Source organism: Aythya ferina, assembly GCF_964211825.1.
Source record: "Aythya ferina genome assembly, chromosome: 1".
In the NCBI taxonomy this organism is placed as follows: Eukaryota; Metazoa; Chordata; class Aves; order Anseriformes; family Anatidae; genus Aythya; species Aythya ferina.
Window position 1 is genome coordinate 35,869,866 of NC_140296.1, and position 24,597 is coordinate 35,894,462.

The 24,597-nt window shown below is 34.7% G+C and overlaps 1 protein-coding gene across 1 annotated transcript in view; it reads right to left on the reverse strand.

Moving 5' to 3' along the window:
• DIAPH3 (diaphanous related formin 3) overlaps nt 1-24,597 on the reverse strand; it is a 236,270-nt gene that overhangs the window by 70,870 nt on the left and 140,803 nt on the right. Inside the window, exons 23-25 of the mRNA XM_084520348.1 lie at nt 19,389-19,514; nt 10,759-10,922; nt 6,993-7,128 (exon numbers count right to left, since the gene is read on the reverse strand). Of these exons, the coding sequence (XP_084376474.1) occupies nt 6,993-7,128; nt 10,759-10,922; nt 19,389-19,514 (426 nt within the window). The remainder of the gene's footprint in view (nt 1-6,992; nt 7,129-10,758; nt 10,923-19,388; nt 19,515-24,597) is intronic.

The window sequence follows — 24,597 nt, forward strand, 5'->3', positions numbered from 1 at the left end:
AAATATTATGAGAATAAGGGTAAATAATGTCTGTACATTTTTTGTTCCAAGAGTTCTGTTCATTTTGACTACTTTTCTCTCTCTCAAATATTGCTTTTTTTTTTTTTTTTTTTCTCCCCAGGGGCTTTATATAAACCTCAGTTTCCCAAATTAGTAGCCTTTCAGCACCTATCTCCATAGGTTGCACTTCTAAGTAAAATTTTCAGAAATAATAATTGCTTCTGCTAAACTTTTTGTTCTTCTGGAGCTTAGTACTAATACTTCGTACAAATGAACAGTTACTGCTGCATTCTGTGCCCTTGGGTTACCAACAAGTGCATGATCTACACCTCCATGCTTCAGAAGATTTAGCACCTTTGAGATCTTGTTAGAATATGTCTTGTGACTACTAGTTGTTGTTTTTTAATTAATATACACTCAGATCAGTTATACTTTTTTTTTGCACTACAGACATCTAATTCCCTGAACATCCTACAGTGTGAGACCTGATGGGGTTTTGCTGTATCTCAGCTTTTAATGTGGCCTCTGCAGATATATCACACATTGTTTTTCAGGCTATTTTTTTTTTTTTTTCAGCAGAACATGCCTGTATTTTTATAATTCTCTGTATCAGTTTCCAATACAAATATTCAAGACAAATATTCTTGAGGGAACATTTACTCTCAATAATTTACCCAGATTTGTGTTCTACTGCCAGAATACAATCGCAGCTAAAAACCAAGCTCCATTATCAGTTCACATCTCCTTTCCTGTGGACTTCTGGTCAATTTCTGTCACAACTAGTTCCTCATGCATGGAATTTCTTTCTTTTTTTTTTTTTTCTTTTTTTTTTTTTTTTAAGAGGTATAAAACAAAATTAGATCTAACTATCCAAGCTTGTCATGAGCTTACTGTTTACTGTCCACAAACTATTAGTAAATGCTGACTAGACAACTATATATGGTCCCAAAGCTGTTTCTACTCATTGTTATTTAACTTAAGAGAAAAAGTTGTGGTTCTTAGTTACGGAACATATTTATCCTGCTTTGTCTTCATGGCTACTGTGGTCCTGGAGAATAAATCTCAATAGCAAAAACGTTACCTCAGGAATTCTTTTGGTGAAGAGGATCCATCTGAGAACCAGTGAAGGCAGTCAGGGGACAACTAGAAAGTTATCATCACTAGGGAGAAATTGAGATGAAGGGAGCACATGAAATTCTGAAAGGGGGAACTCCCTAGAAAGCCCTTACACAAAATAATTGTTAGATACTAATATACTCTTAGGATTTCTTCATACATAGTATTATAACATCTTTTGCCTACTTCACAGTAAATTTCATTGCAAAAGACATACCTACGTAAACCTATAAAATCCAGAAATAATCCTACTGTTGTCCAGAACTTGTGGTTTGGGGGAAAATAGCCCCACGAACATATTTTTTTAAAAAACCAAACAGATTACAAACACATTAAAAAACACTGATGATGTTTTAGTTGTTATGGAACTGAAGCAGATCTTTATAATCTGCAACATTTTCAGTCCATCACTCCTCTTCGATGGAAGGAATACTATTAAGAACTATTGATTCTCCTTTCTCAATGAGATAAAATTAATAAAATTGAAGCCTTCTGAACTTGATCTTCAGAGGGGAAATAGGGCCTTTGGGGGTACCTATTAATATAGGTAGTTCAGTTGTTTTATTTCAAAAGCAAGCATTTTACCTGATGGAATCAGAATTTTAATTACTTTATTACATTTATGGTTTTCGTTGTTTATACTGTCAGTGCTGTCCACGGTGCCTTTTTGTTTTCCAAACAGTACATAAGTTGTGAAATACGAATGTTTTCATTAGTTAGCAGAGTAATAAAGTAAACGTTTAAAGAATCAAAACCTAAAGCACTCCTCTCAAGTCTGTGAAAAGTGGACTTCTTTTTTCCCCAAACAAATAAACAGTATAAAAGCTCTGCAAAAAGAAATGATGCAAAATTGGCTGCAGATTAAGTATAACTATCTAAATAACTGAAACATGGTTTTAAAACCAGTTAGCTGTGATAGAAGTGAAACTGAGTAACAACACTGAAAACAAACTAAGCATCAGATTTCCAATCTAGAATGTTAAGATCATTTTGGCATCACTTCATTGCTTTTGCATAGGAAAGGGCATCCTTTGTAAATAATCACTGATTAGAGTGGCTTGTAACTTAAATAGTATTCAAAGTAAGACACAATGAGGATGCCACAATGATGGAGTTCTCAATTACGTTACAATAAATTTAGCTTGTGTTATCACAGTTATAGGATTCTTTACACTGTGATAAGATCAAAATAATTGATTGGTATGCTTTCTACTGAGAATCTGAACAGCACAAGAAAGTATGTATCTGAATTTTAATGGTATGCAGACAAGTGGCATTTACATAAAGATCCCCCTTTCACTGGTTATTTACCTTTGGAATGATACTATGGGATAGTTTGAACTGGCTTCACAAAAGGAAGTAAAGCAATGTTATTGACAAAGCATCTCATGATGAATACCACTTGGTATCCCAGGCAGTTTTTAGAGGGCAGATTTTATTACCATAAATTTCAAAATATCAAATATCATCATTGCTTGAATGTTCAAAATTTTTACTGGATTGCATATACTTTTCAAGTTAGGATGGAGCTGAGAGGAAAATCTGGAACTCATTTTTATTATGTGAACTTCAGACTTAGCCTCTTATAACAGTGAACCATTTAAGCTGTGATAATTAGGCCACATAAGCATCGCTATCTAAAATGTAAAGTAGAGATGCAGAATTTTAATAAACTATAATTTACAAGGATTTGGATCTGACATTAGGTTAAGCTTCAAGTCTCAAAAAAAAATATTTTTAAGAGAATAAGTCAAGCAATTCCACATAAATAACAAAAAAATATGGTCTTATTAGCAGAGGTTCAAATCTGTATTATAAAGCCTACCTTTCTTTTTCAGCAAATTCATAAAATACTGGATATATTTTACTATTTAGAATATATTAGTATAAATATTTATAATTGACATATAAAAAACATGAAATCTTTATGAAAGCTTATCAGACACTATCTGTATTTATGTAATTTTAGAAAATGACCATATCAGTGCTGAACTTGGCGTAACAGTACTTCAAAGGCAGTTTCATGCAGAGGTATGGATGACAGCATATAAGCTATCATCTAGATGCCTAAGTTGTCACACGTATACCAAAGGCAAAAAAAAGGCTAAGGAAGATGATTAGAGTTCATGAGAAGGCTAGCATATTTTCGGACCACCTCAGTTCCCATGTTTGCATTAAGTGTCAATTACTACTGGTGAAATTATTGTATTCACTCAGAAGGGAAATAATATTATTTTCCTGAAGATAAAAATTAAAAGTTACCTTAAATTTGGGATCATCTTCCTTTTGGGTTAATATGACCTATGTAGTGCTAGACAAACCTGATGTCATACATATAGTGTGCTATATGCAACTTACTGACTCAACTAACATAAGGTAGATAAAATTCATATTTCTCTCTCTCTCTAAAATATTTTTTTTTCTTTCCTGAATGCAAAAAAGTCAGTAATATCCCCCAAACACCTATTTTTTTTATGGTTACTTATACAAGATATTAATCCTCATGAAGGTAACACCATTGACAACAAAACCCTACCCTTCAAATTGCTTTTAAAAGCAGATGAAAGCCGAAGAAATCCAAAGGAAGGGACTTCAGGAACAAAGGAGAATCTAGAACAGGTTAAATGTCTGTGTTGTAAACAAGACCAGTGGTTAACAGAGCAAGGTTAGGATGATGATATAAATCCAGTTTAAGCACTGGATAGCAGTGCAGACCTTGAAAGTTATGGGCACAATTTGAAAGCAGGAGCTCCAGAACTGTAAACAAGTCACTAATTAATGGTCATTGGAAAAAACATAACCTCAAGCTGGGGAAAGACTGCTCTGACATGTGAGAAAAGAAGCAGCAAAGCAAGGAAAAAAATCCAGATGAAGGTAGTACTGTGGCCTGGGAGAGTAATAACACCTGAAGGATTTTACATCATGTAATCTAGGTATAAGAGAACAAGGATTGGGAACTGTCTAGAAACTAAGTGATCGTATTAGAGGCTAAGATCTCAAACTGGAAGTTGGGAGGGGAAGAGAAGAGAAGATAGAATAGAAGAAAAATATACCCACTTCAATTCTAGCTTCCCTTGCTAAAGAGGTCTTGAGTTTGGTCATGTAATCTTGTCAACTATCAATGGTATCATTACTATCTATACAAAATCAAATCCATGGGTTTTTATACTTACATAAAATTTAGGGCACAAATGTTAAGGACTGACTGCTTGAATATGTATTGATAGTGATTGATAGTAATAACTTATTTGTAGTGATAATGAAAAATAATGTCTAAGTTATTAGCATAACCAGAGCCATTAATGATTGTCAGACTAATTATTATTATTATTTTTTTAAATTTTAACAGAAACAGTTAAGAAAGTCAGAACTGGCATATAACTAAATGATACACAGGTACCCCTAACCTTTCTGTCATTTTCAGTTAAAAAGTAATGTTATTGAAAAATAAAGAGTGGAGATGCAGAGTATACTGTGATCCATTCAATGAAAAAGATACCTTGAAGAATTGGCCAATACATCATACATACTATCCTCTATAGAATATATATATTATATTGAGCAATATAATATATAATATATATACATTATAATATACATACTATATAGTGTGTATATATAGTATAAATTATATATAGTGTGTACATAGTATATATATCTAGTATGTTTATTATGTATATTATATATATCATGTATATATATATTTTTTCTTTATGCATCTATTTATATCCAAGAAAATATTTTCTGAAAGGGTGACATTAAGAAGTTTTGATTGGCTTCATTCGCACAATGTTTGAAACAATGTACCTATAAATCCAATATCTGATCTAGAATCACTGTAAAGAGACAATATGAAGCAAAAAATAAGTTACTCAACATTGTCATGTCACCTTCCAGATGAGAATGTTTGAGTGTTTTGACAGGGGGAGAACCTGGTTATATGTTTGCCAGCAGGTCACATGTAAAGATTTTGTCAATGATTTACGGAGAAGACTTAGTCTTTCAACAAACTATCTATAGCTAGGAAAAGAGAAGAAAAAGTAATTTTTTTTGAAAGCCTATGCTACTTTTCTTAGTAAGCATGGTTGTAATAAGAATACCAAAGTAAAAACAAAAATACAACCTCCCCCCTCCAAGCTCCCACTTTGCACATTGTTGCTGTATTAGCTGACAAATATATGTACGAAAAGTGCTTTCCACTCCAAGAATTTGGATTTTCTAATAGACTTCTAAATTAACAATTCAATGTAAAAAGCAAAAGAAACCTTACAAAGAACTCTGCAGAACAACAACACAGCAACGGCCAATTTAGTGACTATCAGATCAAATACACTTATAGCTTCAGGTGACCTTAATATCATCTTTTACTATCTTCTGCTGTTTAGTGTAAGGACCTTAAGCGGTTGCTAACAAGGCCAAGAAATCTCTTTCTGTATGTTTATATGCTCTAATAAAAACAAAACCAAACAACAAGAACAACAAAAACTACTAACAGACAAAGCAGCTATTTACTCAATGTCTTAGCTGATTTGTGGATGATAAATAGATAGTTCAAAGCCACATTAGTTGAAGCAGTAGGTTTAGCTACCATAGGGATATATATATATATGTGTGTGTGTGTGTGTACATGTATTTATATACATATATATGGACTTATGTGTATATATATATATACACACACACATATATATGTATATATGTATATATATACACGAGGGCATATGGCTCAGAAGTCTGTAACGTTAGCATCTGTTTTACAGAAGCAGGAAAATAGGAAGAACAGGACTGTGGAGGAACTTTAGTTTATCCAAAAGGACTATCAATTATACATCCAAAGCAGTACCAGTCATTCATACAGCATGTCTGATAGATAAGTATCTAACCACTTCCAACTGCACATGAATACAGACATCAGTTTTACCCTTTTTCTAGTCTTCTGGACTATCTTCTGTGAGCTTTACAAAGATTGTCACTGAAAATTTCCTGACTGGTCTTGATTTTACTTCTAAAGAATTAAAACTTCTGTGTTCTGAGGACAGCCTCTTGGTTTCCATCTTAACATAAAGCTTTAGTCTCACACCTCAAGCCATACGTCTACCCTGGATATTAGTGAAACGTGAAAGAGACAGATAATCATTTATGCCAAAGGTGCCAACCAGGGTTTGAGCGGGAAACTGTTAACAAGATCTGCTCAGAAAAAAAAAATAAAAATGAAAGTATCTCATGATAATTTACAAAGTCATATACCATTCTGAATGATTCTAGAAACTCAGTCTAAGGTAAAATATTACAGTATAGAGACTCATCAGACATCTTCTTTAGTAACAGAGAATTCACAGTGTCTGTGGTCTCTTGGTACAAAAACAACACAGCATAAATGAATAACTTTAAAAATGCATGACAGAGGTTTCTTTGAAGGTGTTTCAACAGGGACCTGTTGAAATAACAATTGACATACTCAAAGAAGAATCCATAGTACTTCAGGAAGGGCTTATTCTCATATAAGAACAAAAATGAATATGTAACCCTGGTTAAAAGAAATAAAATGACTTTATGCTTTGGAGAGTGTCTGTTCTCAGGTAACATAAGAGATTCTCAGCATAACTGAATTTATACTTGGTCGCACAAGATTCAATATGTTCTAATGGAAAAATATTAAGCAACATTATGAGTTCTAAAATACCTTGAGGAAATCAGATAAGCTAGAGAAGCTTGTTAACAAACCAAAATGTAAGAATCTCTTTGACATAAACTTTAACCATTGAAAAGCGATGATTTATTCTGTCTTTTCTCCATAGCACATTTAGATTTAATAAATAGCAGCCTTGCTTCCAGTAAAATGCTGGATAAAATGAGTTGTTTTCTACATTACTCACCTGTTTTCATTTCTAACAAACGCTTTTTCTTTTGTTGCCTCTCTTGTTTTTCTTTTTCTGCTTTCTCCTTAGCTATTTTAGCACGCCTCTGTTTTTCTTCTGCTTCTCTCCTTCTCATATTATCCTTTACTGCTTGCTGTGGAAAAAATAAAAAGGGTTCCATTAAAACTGAAGTCTTACCAAAAAGAAAGTTGAATCTTAAAAACAAAAACACAGCTTAAAAATCACATCTAACTAACCTTAATTTATAGCCAAATATTTTGTATTCCACATATAGCACATTTTATTCAGAAAAGTAAGCAAATTCAGAACAAAGACGTTAGAAGCATACTAATTAGCCCCAAATAGGGATTACAAATTCAGTTTAAGAATACACATTAATGCAGGAAGAAGTCAAAATATCTAAACAACCTGTTTTACTTGTAGTTCTAAAACAGTTTCAACATTTATTCTTACTCATGCTACTCCTACACCAAAAAAAAAAAAAAAAAAACCAACAAAAGAAAACAAACAAACACAAAATTGCTTCTGTGACTTAGCAGTGTATTTTTCTTACCTACATATGCATTATTTCAGTGGGTTTATAAGTTCTTGTTTTCTGGTTAATAGCCATACAATGCTGTTTATTTTGAATCATGAATAAGCACTCCAAATGTTCTAATAATGCCATAATAGAACTGAGAGTTTCAGAGACTTTAATTATTTTGCATATTCAGACACTAAGAAAAAAAAAAGTACCAAATGCAATAATTTTTAAAAAAGCATTTTTAAGATAACCTTTTCGTGATTTTAATGGCAGCCCCATACACTGGTAAATTCTCAGTGAATTACTGTGGCTTACATCAGTGCAACATTGCTGGTATACACATGTGCTGAAATCTTCCTAAATTCTTCACCTGTTTTTTGTTTCTGGACAGCTCAATGTGCTCTAGATTTGGTGGTCACAGAGTATAAATGTTAGCTTTTGTGAAGAACACTCCAGCATTGGCTATGAACCTGAAATCTATGTCTCCAGATTTAAATATTTTCATGAACTGAAAACTCAAAAAGCATCCTAAGTAGATGAAATTGTATTTAAATTGTCAACTTCGCTTGACAACAAGAATGACATAACTTCACCTTCCCATACATACCAGTGACTTAAGTAGTCTTTTTGTTTTGGACTTTAAGTTTAAACATCTTTTGAGCTAAGTTTCCAAGATGCCAAACACCTTCCATTTCTGTCAGTAATCAAAACCAATGCTAAACAATTCTGAAAATCAAACCTCAGGTGTCTCACGCTAGGCATCTCAAAAATCTTTTCGAAAAAGACTCAAACCTGAGCAGCTACTCAATATTTTGTTTAGTGTCACTGAATGATAAGTGGTTTCATGCCTTATCTACACACCCTTTTCATATAGCCTTCAAACTGTGCTCTGCAAGACAGAATTATTAATTTTCCTCAAGGTTTCTCCTATCATGCTCATCAATAATATCTAACTGTTTCAAAGCATTAACGAATCTATCTTTATAACACTGCTGTGAAGTAGGAGGTCAGTATCAGTGCTAGTTTTACAGACAAAGAAAAGTATGGGAAAATAGAGATACAGAGAAATAGAGCACAACCATTACTTTGTGTCTCCAATTCAAGATGAACCTGAGCATTTAGCATTTTTATTCCACAGCATTTAAATGGGAGTTGTGGCTTAAACATTACAAATTAAATTAACACAACAATTTCATAACATTTAGCGTTTTTGAAATCGGACTCCTGTGTTTCAAATTAGGAATTGAGCAAGTTAGGAAAATATAATCAATGTCCATATTTGAAAAATCAGGTGCACAGAATCATAGAATAATTTAGGTTGGAAAAGACCCTTAAGATCATCAAGTCCAACCATCAACTTAACCTACCAGGTTATTATCATTGCTAAACCTTGTTCCTCAGTGCCACATCTACACATCTCTTAAATACCTCCAGGGAAGGTGACTCCACCACTTCCCTGGGAAGCCTGTTCCTACGCTTGACCACCCTCTCCATGAAGAAATTCTTCCTATTATCCAATCTAAATCTCCCCGGCACAACTTGAGGCCATCTCCTTGTATCCTATCACTTGTCACCTGAGAAAAGTGACCCTTCTTCATTCTAATCTTCTTTCAGGTCATTGTAGAGGGTGACAAGGTCTCCCCTCAGCTGCCTCCTCTACAGACTAAACAACCCCCATTCCCTTGTATGTCTTTCTTTCTACTCCTTGCACCAGAGCTTTGTTGCTCTTCTCTGCCAATCAACACAATCTGTTCTTACTGTCGCCCCCCAACTTTAACAGTCTGAATATAGTTATAAATATCCAAGATAGTGATCCCCACTCATCTTAAACAAGAACTCTAAAAAAAAAAAAAAAAAAGTATTTCAAACCTTCCTAAAGTTGTTTGGGTATTTTAAAATGAGGGATATACCAGTCTTGAGTATGTATTCTGAAGCGTATCATTAAGTTAATCATTCTTCTTCCAGAACAACTATACTGACTACAGTACAAGAACTTCCAATATTTTTTAGAAATTTGAAATTTGCCAAGAAGACTGCTTATAGCCATATATAATAATATAGTCTCAAATATATATATATAATAAGCCTCAAATGTTTAAAGAAATACTCTGGTGAGAAATTCCTACTTCACTTTTCAGAAAAGACTTCTGGTAAAACTCTGAAATCATACTTTGGTAGAACAAAAATAATAATAAAAAACAAACCTACATTAAGATTAAAGAACACCTAGTATTAATATTTATAAACACAATGAAAATGTGTTTAGACTCAAAAAATAACTAAAGAAAAATTCAATTTCCAAAAAACTTAACGCTTTTATAATGAGTATTTGTGAATGTTTGCGTATCTGTTTGTATATAATGCTTGCAGATTGATGTCCTGTGATAGAAGACTGAACCAATCTCAGTGTCTATGACTATTTCAGATAACTCTAATGCAAAAGTCCCCTAACTGACGGTGACTTTGAATTATGCTTTTAACAGCATTCTGAGCTTTACACAGAAAAAAGCCATCTAACAATAGCCTAATGCCTGTTTCTCAAACGTAATACAAACACTAAAAGTAATAAAATCATTCTTAGCTACCTATCCCCAAAAGATCACACTTTTAGAAGGCAAAAGAAGTAAGCATTTCAAATGTATAAAAAAATAAAACCCTAGATAATCTATTGTCAGATAAATTAAGTGTCCTTAGAAACAGACTGAGTTTGAGGAAATATGCTATATTTTAAACCAGGATAAGGAGATTTGATTTTGCTTAGCAGGGAACCTGATTACGTATGTAAACCTTAACACTGATCAAGTGCTGCAGGCAGAAAAAAAGATAAATAAAGTCTTGGATGTGGATTTCATATGGGAGAAGCATGCATAGAATGTCTGTTAAAAGGTTTATTTTTAAATAAATAACAAGCATCCTTCAAAAAGAAAACACAGATGTATTTAAGAAAGATGGACTTCCAGATTTTCCCCCGTCTGGATGTACGTCTACATGTACAAGGTTCTGTATTAAATTACATTAATTGCTATTAAGAATTTCCATTTCTATCAAAAAGAAACAATACACAAATTATAATTCAAAATCTCCTTCTCCTAACTTTGTAGAGTTTAGTATGCGCAAAGTAAAATTTCTTTTACAAGCATCATATGCTATCAAAGAGAAAGAAAACTATTTTTAGTTTGTTCAATGTTTGTACAAAAATAATTTTTAAGAAATGTTAGGGATTAAATAAACAGACTGTACCATGAACATCGTCCTGAAGTTGTTTAAGTCAGTTAAGAACTCCTCCACAGAAACTTTCTTCAGATCGATGGCATAATATCCCATCACGTTCTGATACAACTTTTCCATGTTCTCATGCATCCGTGAGAGTTTCTGAAAATCTTCTTTGGCATGAACTAGAAAGCTGTACACTGCTGTTAAGGCTGCAAGAGTTCTCAGTAAATCCAGTCAAATCCACAGTTTTTCACTTAACAGAGATCTGTGTTTCATATACATTTTTCATTTGCAATAAATAAAGTGTCAAGATAATTCCTTCCATGTCATATACACCTCCTAGTATTTTCTGCTTACATTAGCGCTCTAAATAAATTAGGGTGTTTTCATCAATTTTTCTCTGCCACTTTTTATTTAACGATTATCCTGCTAGCAGGTAATTTAATATGAAATGTATGGGACTAGTCTAACTTGAAGCACTTTTTTTTCTTTTTCTCGCTTAACGTAAAGGTTTAGGTATATAACTAAGTAACAACATTATTACATTTACCCTCCAAAAAATCTTCCAAACCAACCAAATAATAATACAAATAATAATAATTCTACCTTAGATTAATCTAAAAATACAGTTTCCAAGCCTGTTGGAAGAAGCTACTCAAGTGAATTCTCTTTCTCTCTCTTTCCCTAGTCCTCCAGAAACTAATCTGAAGTTTCATTTAAAAACAAATGTACGATTTTTCGTAAGGTCAAACACATAATTTTGGTTTAGGTAAATTACAGCCTCAGAACATATTTTTAAAATATACTCATGTTAAAATAAAGAAATTATTTAATTTGATTAGAACTAGTATCTAACTTCACTGAAACATATGCCATTTTGCCTCATACATAAAAGCAAGATGGTATTTAGGTAGATATCAATAACTAACCTGAATATTTTATCATATCAAGAAACACTAATCCTTACTTAAAATAGAGTAAAACCAGAAATTTTAATAAACAATAATATTAAAAATATAAAATAAAATAAAAACATGAAAGATAAAAACCTCATCCTAACAGCTTTCTAAAATGTAGCAACAGCAATGCATCCATTTTTATTTCTGGTGTTTAGGTATAGCAGGTATTTATGCTTTCCAAGACTATTTGCAATGTCAATACAATTTAATTAAATTAGGTGGAAAACAACAGAACTATTTCTACAAGAGATAAGCAATTTATAAAAAGCACCAAAACACTGTATAACATAAATGAAATCAAATAAAAAACAAACACATTTCTTCAAGACGTGATTATATAGTTGACAAAGTAGAAACTCAAAGAAGAAATAGTGTGTGTAGGTATTTCCTTATGTAGGACAATTTCATAAAGTGTTTAATGGAATGTCAGCTAAATAAATATGTATGTTCCCTTATTTTCAAGCTGCAGGGAAGCATGTATAAGACAAGAAATGACAATTTTACCTTTTTCTCCCATTGCCCCTATCAATTATTGTAAAAGAGAATTTATTGTGTATGCGTAAGCCCAGCTTAAACATCTCTATGCTAACACATGTAGTACGGGGAATACACAAGAGGAGTTAGAGATGTGTGCAGGCCTGCAGGGCTGTGACCCCATTGGCATTATGGAGACGTGGTAGGACGGCTCCCATGACTGGAGTGTTAGTATGGAAGGATACAGGCTCTTCAGGAAGGACAGGCAGGGGAGGTGAGGAGGGGATATTACCCTCTTATGTCAATGAGCATCTGGAGTGCATGGACCTCAGACTGGGGATAGATTTGGAGCTGACAGAGAGCCAACGGGTCAGGATTAAGGGACAGGTGACAGGTGACATTATAGTGGGGTCTGTTACAGGCCACCTGATCAGGAAGAAGAAGTGGATGAGGTCCTCTATAGATAAATAGAAGCAGCCTCACATTCACAGGCCCTGATCCTCATGGGGATCTTCAACCACCCCAATATCTGTTGCAGGGACAGTAAAGCAAGGCACAGGCAATCCAGCAGGTTCCTGGAATGCATTGATGATAACTTCCTTCTCCAAGTGATAGAGGGGCCAATGAGGAGAGGTGTTGTGGTGGACCTCATTCTCACCAACAAGGAAGGGCTGGTGGGGGATATGAAGCTAAAGGGCAGCCTTAACATGATTGATCATGAAATGGGTGACCATGTAATGGTGCAGTTTAGCATACCGGGGGCAGCCAGGAAGGAGCACAGCAAGCTTGCCACTCTGGACTTTGGGAGAGCAGACTTTGGCCTCTTCAGGGATCTGCTTCATGGAATACCACAGGACAAATCCCTGGAGGGAGGAGGGTCCAAAGGAAGCTGGTTAATATTCAAGGATCACCTCCTCCAAGCTCAGGAGTGATGCATGCCAACAAAGAGGTCCAGAGAAGGGCCATGAAGATGATCAGAAGGCTAGAACACCTCTTCTTTGTGGACAGGCTGAGAGAGTTGGGGTTGCTCAGCCTGGAGAAGAGAAGGCTCCGGGGAGACCTCATTGCAGCCTTCTAGTACCTGAAGGGAAGCTACAAGAAATCTGGAGAGGGACTGCTTACCATGAAATTAGTGAAAGGACAAAGAGCAATGGTTTTAAACTAAAAGAGGGTAGATTTAGATAAGACATAGGAAGAAATTCTTTACTCAGATGGTGGTGAGGCACTAGAACGGGTTGCCCAAAAAAGCTGTGGATGCCCCATCCCTGGAGGTTGGAGGTGTCCCTGCCTATGGCAGGGGGTTGGAACTGGGTGATCTTTAAGATCCCTTCCAAGTGAAACCGTTCTGTGATTCCGTGTCTATAAAGTATACAACTAATAGCTTTCTTTTCATGATTTAGAATTTATGCCAGAAAATCACGTGATATTGTTCTCAGGCACAATATTCAAATTAGTCACTATGATGGCTACTAGCTGGGTCTCTAAGGGCCAGAGTAGTCTGATAAATATCAACTTTGTTTTGCTTTCAGTAGGTATAGATGCCATACATCAAGCAGGCCAGTATGTTTCTTTAATCTTCTAGGAAGGTAAAAAATCATACCCCCCAAAAAAAGTTAAAATTATCAATAAAAGGCATAACTTCATGTTATAAATGAATGATATGTCACTATACGCTAACAAGGAAACTTTGAGAAGAAATTTTTGTGACTGAAGTTACAGCTGTGCTAACAGAGTCACAGAATGGTTTGGGTTGGAAGGGACCCTTAAGGATCATCTACTTCTAACCCCCTCCCATGGACAGGGACACCTTCTACTACAGTCCATATAAAGTTCTTAATCTATTAAATTATTAAAACTGACTCCCCTTGAATATGTGATGCACAATTTTAAACTCAAAATACAGCATTTGAGAAAGATGTGCTACTGTGCAGTATTTCAACCCCTGACAAAATGAATTCTGAGATTTTTATTTTCCATTTGGTATGTTACGGGATACCCTAAGCTCTTCGCATTCTACAGAGACTATGCTTCAATTTAGGTATTTTTAATAAGCCCTCTTCCTTTTTTCCTTAAATACAGCTTTTGTTAGCCAGCACTAGCTAAACTGGAGACAACAGGGAATACTACTGAGCACAGCAATCCCAACTGTAATTATTATGAACAGGTTGATATATATGCATTATCAGCTACACAATTCATTGGCTTTGCATGAATGAAGACAGAAGTACAGCAGAGCTGCAACACAGGTGGGAGGAAAAGGAAATCAAAAAGTTAGTTATTTGTTAACTTTCTGAAGTGGCTTCACTTCATGGACTGCCTTTTTTCACTCATGGGACTACAGATCATCATTCTGCTCATTAATAGTACAGGAAAACAACGAAGGGATGAAATGAGTAATATATGTGGCAAAATTTCAAACTGCTGTATGTTTGTTCTTGCATATTCACGGCAGCTCTTCTCATGGTGGATTGCCTGTCTTAAGTTTATACTGATTTTAATATATTGTACTATGTAAAATACTAATATAGTGTATGGTATCAAGACACGTAAAAGTAGCTGTTACTGTACAGCAGATAATGAATGATGTTAAGCCTGCCAAACATTTCCTCATAAGACCCCATATGTGCTACATGTGATTTTTTCACAAACTAACCTATGCATTAGGTGTAGAAAATCCAACAAGGAATATGATTCTGCATAAGAACAAAAGATTAACAGGTGCTGCCTATATTTTATCAGAATTTCAAAATGGAACTAAGACTGCCACTACCCAGGCCAGCAATAGTCTCTATAAAAAACAAAGTAAACTTTTCAAAGGTTGGTGTAAGTAGACTGGTGTAAGTAGACTTTGAGGTCACTTCCCAGAATTTCAACTTTTTTAAAAACTAAAGGGTGTGAATTTTGCAGGGTTCCAGTTAGAATTTCCCACATGAAGTTCTTGGGAAAATATATGCAATTATCTGAAAAATACATGGCACAGAGACTTCAATTAATATAGATAGCAAGGTTCAACAGTAAAATTCCTTATCTGATTATAATAGTTCAAGAAATGCACACAAAGTTCTTTACAGGACAGAATGGTTGAGGCTGAAGATACCTCTGGATATCATCTAGTCCAACCTCTTCTGCTCAAAAAGCAGGATGAATTAGAACAGGCTGTTTAAGATCTTGTCCAAGAAGGCTCTGAGTATGTCTAAGGGTAGAGACTCTACAACTTATCTGGACGAGTCCCAGTGTTCAATCACCCTTACAGTAAAATTTTCCTCCCATTTCTGTTTAAAAAAATTTCTGAATTTTCTTTTATGTCCATTGCTTCTTGTTCTCTCACTGGACACCACTGAAAATATTCTGCCTCTGTCATCTTGACTTCTTCCCTTCAGATATTTATATACATAGGTAATATCCTTGAGCTCTCTCGTCTCCAGGCTTTTGTGAAAGGTAGTTAAAAAGAAGGATGATTCTTACCTTCAATGAACTGTAGAATTCATCCAACACTAAACTCATAGAACAAGTCAGGTTACTGACAGGATGTTTCTTAATTCAGGACATCCTGAAAAGTCTCAAAGTCCTGCATCCATTCTACCGCAAATACAAATGTTTAGATTTTTAAATTAGTACCTTATGAAGGTTATTTGTCAAATAATACCTTTTCCTTGACTTACTCAATCCTTTTTATCTCTATAGTAAACATAATACTAAAAGAAATTGACATATATATATATATAAAGCCATATATTCCTTTATATATATATATACACATATACATATATACACACACACAGGAATTATACACTTTAAGTTAAATTTAAATTGTTTGCCAAAACCCTCTCTCTCATTACCTGTCCACACAGTCAACATCCCATAGAGCAACATGCTATCCTTTTTCACCTAACCAGATCCTGTAATCTTTCAAAGCCCCTAGGATGCCAGGATATCTTACAGGTTTTGGTTTGTTGACACTGCACAGTTCAAACTATGTGGCTGATTGGATAAGCAGCAGTTTACAGGCAGCGTGTAGTTTCTGCTTGGCAGTTGAAATGGTTTTCTTCTTCCTCACTTGAATCAGGCTTTGATTTGGCTAAGTACTACTTCTTCCCTTAATAAATTAGCATAAGCAACAGGGAAGAGGAACAGGGAACTGATCAGAAAGAAAGGATTGTATTACCAGAAGAAAGGCATCAACCAACTTACTGTCTCTCAGGTATTAGTTCCATAAACTTTTGTGAAAATTGCTATCACAAATGCACTCAATGGTAGGCTACAACTTGTCAAATTTCTCAGTTGCTACTTAGAAAATCATGAGATGTGAGCTGGACTGATATAGAAGATGTAGACTAAACTACTTAATTAAGCTTTCAATATATAATTTAAGCACTCTCCATAAAGGCACTAAATTTTCACTTTGAACATCCAAGTGTATTTTGTTCACTGTGATTTTTATTGAACATTACATTGAATGGATTTAATAGTCTAAATCAATATAATTTCAATATTCTTTGACTGTCCTAATTAAAGAAAACGAATGAACTACAATAATGACTATCATTTCTTTTCAGCTAGTATACATAAGATGACTGACAAACCAGCACAATTTAATGTATAAGGGAAACATTCATAATTATAGACTTGGTCAATAAAAGTGCATCAACTGTGCATCTATCTGACTTCCTAAAGAAACAAGAATGCTAATCAGTTCATTAGGGGCCTCTGGGTTGTGATATTTAGTGACAGGATGTAATAGCCTACTTGTCCATGGAGCCTAATTGTACTCAGGATGAAAAATTATTTCCAACAAAGCACCATCCTTCCTTTTTCAGATTTCCTGCTGATTTCTTTTTATGAGCTGCATGCCTTTCAAGACTTCACCATCATTCAGCTTTCCTTGTCATAGGAATAAAAGTAAAGACAGGTCCAGGCTTCATCATGCTGTGCAGGATTATCTAACCTTTACATCAAACCTTTTTTGCTTCGTAATTTATTGAAGCTCCTGTTTTTCCAAAAGTGAGCTTCTTTAATTAGTGTGTTCATAGACGTTACTAGAAACCATATGAAACTTTACTGTTCTGAAATTACTGCCGTTCTACTGGGAGAGGTAGTAGGTGAGGGCAAACTATTCCTGTTCATGCCATTTTCTGTTCAAAATACTGTTTGAATAGTGTAATATAATGAAATATATAGTATGGCTGGTTTTACTTGTACTGATTTATTTTGAGTAAGATAAAATATTCATCTCACCTGTTTCTGACAGCAATCAATACCCAATGATTAGGGAAAACAAGAAGGAAATAGGGTAAGTATAGCATGGTAATTAAACTGATGTAGTATTTAGCTTCTGACAGTCTCCAGGTTAGTCATTTTCTGAGCTAAAGCTACCTCTGGGCTAGTGTGTTTTAGAGCTCTAGACATACTGTCTTTAGTTAACTATCTAAGCCTTATATGAAATTATTATCATTGTCTACGACATCTTGAAAGTAAATGCTACAGTTTAATCATTTGCTGAGAAAACTCTTCCGTTCGTATGTTCTACCCTTCTGGACAGTATTTTACATTGGTTATTTATAAATATGTATAATAATTAATAATTATGTTCCTAGCTTTATTACATTTTTTATTTATTTAAATTACAAGGTTTTTTTGCTGCCCAGGGAGATGGTGGAGTCACCATTCCTGGCAGTATTTAAGAGATGTGTGGATGTAACACTTAGGGACATGATTTAGCGATGGACGTATTAGGTTGATGGTTGGACTTGATCTTTTCCAACCTAAATGATTCTATGGCTCTATGATTATAACCACATCTCTAAAGGCAGCTGTATATTAATTTATCTGTTACTTCAAACCCTAGTCCTCAGCTTAAAAATGTAAAAGGTTATAGGATATTTTAAATGCCAGAATCATAATGTTTTTAGATTAAGAGGAGTCTAACCTTTTTCACAGATTTAATTTCTTAATAAACTTCATAGACCACACATCATTTTCTTAACCAAGCACAGACAGACTAGCTTTATTTCTGAGAATGCTGTCATGGATATGTTTCCCTTTAACCTCCTAGCAATACTTTGCCTCTTGGCTTTCAAAACCACTCTCCAAGTTCTCTTCTACACTATTGGCTTCTTCAGATACAAAACTTATGTTTCACCCTACAGAGACACCATGCTGGTGGGTTGCAACAAATCTCTCAAAACCACATTGAGCTGGAAAAGAAAGGCACTGACAGCAACAACAACAAAAAACAGAACTATTTCACCAACAAAATACATGACCTTACAAAAATTAGTAATAACACTGAAAGGTTACTGATACCTCAGAGAGTCCAGAGAAGGCCTAAAGCCAAGTTGTATACACTTTGGTTGTAGCTAGTCTACTGAAGAGGGAATTGGCCCTAATGCAGCAATGACAAAAGCTAGTATATCCACTTGGCCTCAGGGCCTCTTGCCATCTTTTATTTAAGAGTATTAGATTAATCAAAAGCAACGAATAACTGTCTCCCAAGTCCTCCTATACATAGCAAAGTAGTCTTCCAGTTAGGTAATAACCTAACTATACCTACTAAGGAAATCTGAACTTGTCTCTCTATGTCTGCCAATATTTTTGCTTCCAGCATGTTCTTTGTGCCAAGCATACATGGCCAACACCTAGTAGGGAGGTTTAAGTTAAAGATAAATTTTCTTGTAGAATGACCTTCCTGTCACAAGGTTTCTTATGAGAGAAACAGGCAGTTAAGTTGGCCGTAGGGTTTGGAATAAATAGTGAGAAGAGGAATTTTGACAAAAATAAAACCAGAAACCTGTTTTCATAAGCTATGAATCTCATTTCAGCAATACGAGAAATTTTGTTTTCATGGTTGCATGTACAAAATCATTCTCAATGGTAATGCATACACTGCCAAACAAACAAACTCAAGGTGATGTACATACTTCTCTAATATATTCTTATGAGAAAAATCAATTAAAGTCAAGTGCTTAACAGTCCTATTTTAACTACTTTTCACTAAGACACTTATACACAGAATAAGACCTGACAGCATTTTTCCCCTCATTCTATTCATTACAGATGAATAGTTTAATTAGGCTGTTCATGTATTTAGTTTTTGAGAGAAGAGAGTTATATTTTTTCAGAAATAAATGCTACAGACTAGATAAAAGCTAGGCAAAGACATTTAAAGTAGTGCAGTTAAACTACTTCTGTGTGTGTTTTTTTTTTTAAGGAATACTCCAAAGGATATAGACATTTTTGCTACAAACTTATCGTGCTTATCTTCAGCAACTGGAAAAGTCTGCAAATCCTTCTCAAGCTGTTGGAGTTGCCTCTCCATATGCTTCAGGCTCTTCTCCAGGTTTTCTGCTGAGACTAAAATACAGTACATTAACTCTGTTAACACCTTAAGTGAGAAACATTGTTTGTAAAATATGCAAGATAAACCCTTATCCAAATCAGCATACATTTTAAATTCTGAAATAAAAGCAGACTGACCAAATTACAAGATGAGGGTAGCCACTTTCCAATGCTCAGTTCTCCTCGCTTACACAGTTGCCTCATTCTGATTAGATGAATGCTGTTTGAATGCTGAATTTTGTTTTATTCTTATGCTTAAGATATAGTACTGCTACTAACAGTCTGTTTTAAATAACCTGAGATATACATATGCCAGTCTGTCTCTTCTGATTAACTAGAGGGAAAGTTTTGAAATGACTCCAAGTACCACAGAGCTTTCCTAAATCTCATTCTGTTAAAACAGAAAAAACACCAACATTTGTATGGTAGGTCATGAAGAAAATAAGACTCTCAAAAACAGAGAAAATGGGGTCATTAAACACCTGTGTTTGAAACTGAAAACTCAACTTCTTTGTTTGATAGCACAATACCTAATAAGAAACACAACAAAATCTACCAGAGCCAAAGTGCTTTTCAAGGTAGAGGGAAGTACAGACACTGAGGTGAGCCAGAGCAACGTAGCGCTTAGGAGAATGAAAAGAGCAGAGAGAAAACATGAGGGATTTATAGCAGGATGCAGAAAAACTGTAAACTTTCTTTATCAGAAAAAGAGAAATTCAACTTCCAAACACTTGAAGGAATGCATGGAAGTTGAACACTTGACCTGTAAATAGTTGTTTAAAATATCAAGACCATAATGGTAAGATCAGAGTAACTCCTGTTAGCATGTATTCCAGCCTGGACTTACAGTATTGAAGTAAGTTAAAACTTATTTCCTGTCTGTTTATGAAGTAAAATTAACACTTCAACATGTTCCATTGAAAAAAATATTTAGAGAAGAACATACTTTGAATTTTAGTCCAATGGCACACCTTACTTTTTTTTTCCATCATTTGTTCCGTTCACAATACCCTGTACCTATAAACATAAAGTTACCTTCATCTACAAAAACACTGGATAAAGCTTTTGACCCTATGAAGGCAGTAAGATCTGCAATGGATCCATGATTTCCTCCTGAGTAGCATTATGTGATAGAAAATGAGATACACTCACTGCACACATCTTTCTCTCAGAGAAGTCTGACAAGGGTCCCCAAATGACTGGATTCAAATGTTGCATAGCAACTACAATTCCATTCATAACAGAAAGGTTAACACAAGTATAAAATGATCAATGATCACCTGTGAAAATGCTAATGCAGCCTAAAAAAAGCCATTTCTATACAATCATCATTCTTAAAAAGAATAAGGGAATATAAATGTATGTTCACGTTATAATTTATAACTCAATTCAGTTTATAATCATAATTTAAAGAATCCGCTGTTTACTCTAACTCACTGCTTTCCAACAGTATGTCAGACATGGCAGATTTTCACTCAGTGATTGGCAAACCCCAATCATCACCAGATAGGTCATTTAGCTAGTTAAGAAACTGTTTCAGAAACAGAGCTAAAATTAGAAGGTGCCAATGCTAACTACAGATGTGTTTCGGTCTTCACAGGTTTCAGAAACCAACCTGTTTTTAATATAAAGTCATATTTTTGCTGGCAAAAGAAGCCTTTGGGAGTGGGCACACATAACTTTAAGACACAAATTTACTTAGAAAGCTCCTAAGAAACACAGAATATATATCTTGTGCTTAATATTAACTACCAAAATCAGATAGTTAATATGATAGTTCTTCACAAAATAGCTTGTCTTGCCTTAAAATGAGTTCATAGCAGAAAATTAAGTTAACATACATAATATGAGAATGATAAAACCCAGCAAATACACAGGTTTAAAAAAAATATGCAGGTAGCTGCTGAGAAAGAGTCACTTGCTTTTTGCCAGATTAATAAAAAGGATCTCAGTGCCTAGAGCTGATTAACAGGCTGTATTATAACTCGGTGACAAAGCACTGAGATTTTCAACTTCTTGCTTTCAGCAAAGCCATTTTTTATTTTGTTTCCTTTAGTTCTTTTGACCTTGAACAGATATGTATTTGATCAAGAATTTTACATCTCTGCCTCATTCTGTAGCTGGTTGTTCTTTTTCTCTCTGTCATGATTTTAAGTCGTTCCTCAGTATAAACATTCAGCATTCCTGTCATTTCAGCAATGCACATCTACTAATATATTTTTCTCTAAGACTATACTTCTGTTGATAGTCTCACATAGAGGCTAGCTTGCAACATATTGGTATGAGTTTGGAATTATTGTCTTAGCAACTTTAAATTAAGTGAAAATAGTTGAAAAAATGAAACTATAAGTCTAATCAGCCCTTGAAAAAAGATCCCATGAAATACTTACTGGCATTCACCCATGCCCTCTAGAAAATAAGGTAAAAAATCTGAAGTGACATAGAAGAATGGAAGAAGAGGAATGTGGGCTGGGGGGAACAAACTTTTACCCCTAATCCTGAGAGGATTCATATATAAACCCAAGCAAATCTGAAGTGAACAACTGATATAATATGTTTGGAAACTAAGTGAAAGATGAGGGGTTTGAATATTAGTGAGCCCACAAAAGCAAGTTGCTTGATGAAATACAATGCATGCGTGGCTGAAGAATATCTCATTTATACCCTCTGAACTCTCTTATCCTTGTCAAAAAAATTAAAGACAGTAATTAGACTTCCTCACTTTCTGCTTTTCAGGGTTGAAACAACTTTATTCTTAATGTTACCTCTCTTGATTCAGGTTTCCTAATACCATGACTATTCCAGAAGCCTCTGTACCTGCATCTGTATTAAAACCTCTCTACGTACCATTTCAGGCTCACCAGCCCTTTTAATGTTTGCATTTCTATTCCTGCTGGAAATACCTTATCTGATTATCTTCAGGTAAAATATCCTTTTTTCTTGACCAGAGCTCTTATTACAGTATCAAGATGCATGATCTTGTACTTCATACTATCGACTTTCATTTCTTTTACTCTACATCCTCAGGACCATTCAGTAATGACAATCTAATCTTCCTCTCCACTGACAATACTGCCTAACTGTATGTCAGATATGTTTGTTGCTTCGATACCGCAATTTTATTTTGTTGCCATGTTCCTTTTAGACAGCATTGTACATTTCTTTCACTTTTTATTCTAATGAACGATTTTCCATTTTACATTATATCAAGTGATTTTCTGAAGTCAAGATAGATTTCATGTGTTCAGAAAAAAAAAAAAAAAGTCAAAGCTAGCAAATTAGTCTATTACTTTTTCTATTCATTTTCATTTTATGCCATTCTGATTAACCTCCACATATTTGATTATTCTTTCCTCCAAAAACTTTCATATCATTAAGGTCAGATAAAGAGATGTGTAATTGCCTAAAATCAATCCTTTCTGCTCAGTTTCTTAGATGTTCTGTAATCATACAACACTATTGTAGCCACAGTAAAACTTGGTAAAAATCGTACTTATTGAACTTTTAGTTCCATATTTCAGTTATCTCAGAATGCAGAAATGGAAAATGGTATTTACAACACGAGTATATGGAACTCTTATTTTCTTTAAACAAATTTCTATGGAAACCCTTTCCTCTCCCCCACCTCCAGATCATTATTCTTGCTTAAAACTAAAGCAATATTTCTTCTAGTTTTGTGACAACACCCCTTTCATCTCTAATCCTAGAAATAACTCTTTAAAGCAAAGCAGTACTACTTGTGTTCTCTTTCATTTATATTGCTGCAAACCTTCAGTTACATTTTGCAACATATATTTCAGCTGGTGTTTTAGAAATCCCAAATGCTGCCCAACCTCTATGACAGTTTTCTTGGTCACCATCCCCATACCAATACAATCATCTTCTCGCCTACGGCTGTTTAGCTTTTTTTGTGCTATTCTGGCCACTACATTCTGAGGTGGAGAGAGTGACAGTGACATGCTGGTCTCTGGCCTGATGTGGAAAACTATACCATGCAAAAAAAGATTCTGACAATGTTTGAACTTCACGGATACCAGAGAATGGACAAAGCCCACTGAGTGATTCTGTAAAATTGTCAATACACTATTAATGTAGTATTTGTTTAGTATCATCGAATGACAAAATATAGCCTTTAAAAAAAAAAAGCAAAACAAAGCAAACAAGAAAAACCTTCATTGTCAGATGGTCTAGAGCACTAACACAGAAATAGTATGTAAACACAGAGGCAAAGTATTAGGAGGTTTCTGTAAACACCAGCTATAGTTAGTGGAAAGAGCTCAGCTATAGTCTCAGCTATCCATTAACTGCAATAAAATGTAGTTGGATATATTCACTCAAGGTCACAGATGAAGACTAAAAATACAGCATGTATGCTTTATTGTTCCCAAGATGACCTCCTTCTCTTGCCTTCTACAGACATAGTCTTCTTTTCTTGACTTTTCTTTTTTTAAATAGGTGCTATACATTACTCTTGTGGATTTTTTTTTCCCAAAGCTCTGATAATGGCATTGCCTCTCAAACCTGAGGACTTTCTCTTCTGTAGGCACAGCAGCCTCCAGCTGCACACATGAAAGCAAAAGCTCCCTAAGCAGGATTTAATTAATTTTCTCCTGTTTTGAATTCAAATATAAGCACAGTAGTGTAGCATAACTGGTAAACAATGTATAGACGCTTTTGTACCCAGGTTCCTAGTAACAATGGTACTATTATCTCTAGGAATAGACCTCAGACCTTATACTAGCTGAGCCCTATAGTAACTCCACAAGATCCCTGGTCTGCTGTCTTGAGAACTTTACGTGCAAAAAGAAGCTTGGTACCACGTCTATTTTTATGATGCACAGTTTAAGCTCAAAACATGAAAATATGGGCAAAAGTTGAAAACTGATTCCCCCAAGTGATGAATAATTGACCAGCAGTGAATTGTCTATCATTGGATTGCTGTTGAAAGGAAGAAGCAGCTGCTAACCAAGGGGAAAAAATGGCCAAGCAGCAAGATATGACACCTGCCACAGCACAGGAAAATAATATCCCTGTGTTGCACAGTACACATGTGGATAATTTGGAGGAGGGAGAGAAAGACAACACATGCATCAGTTTT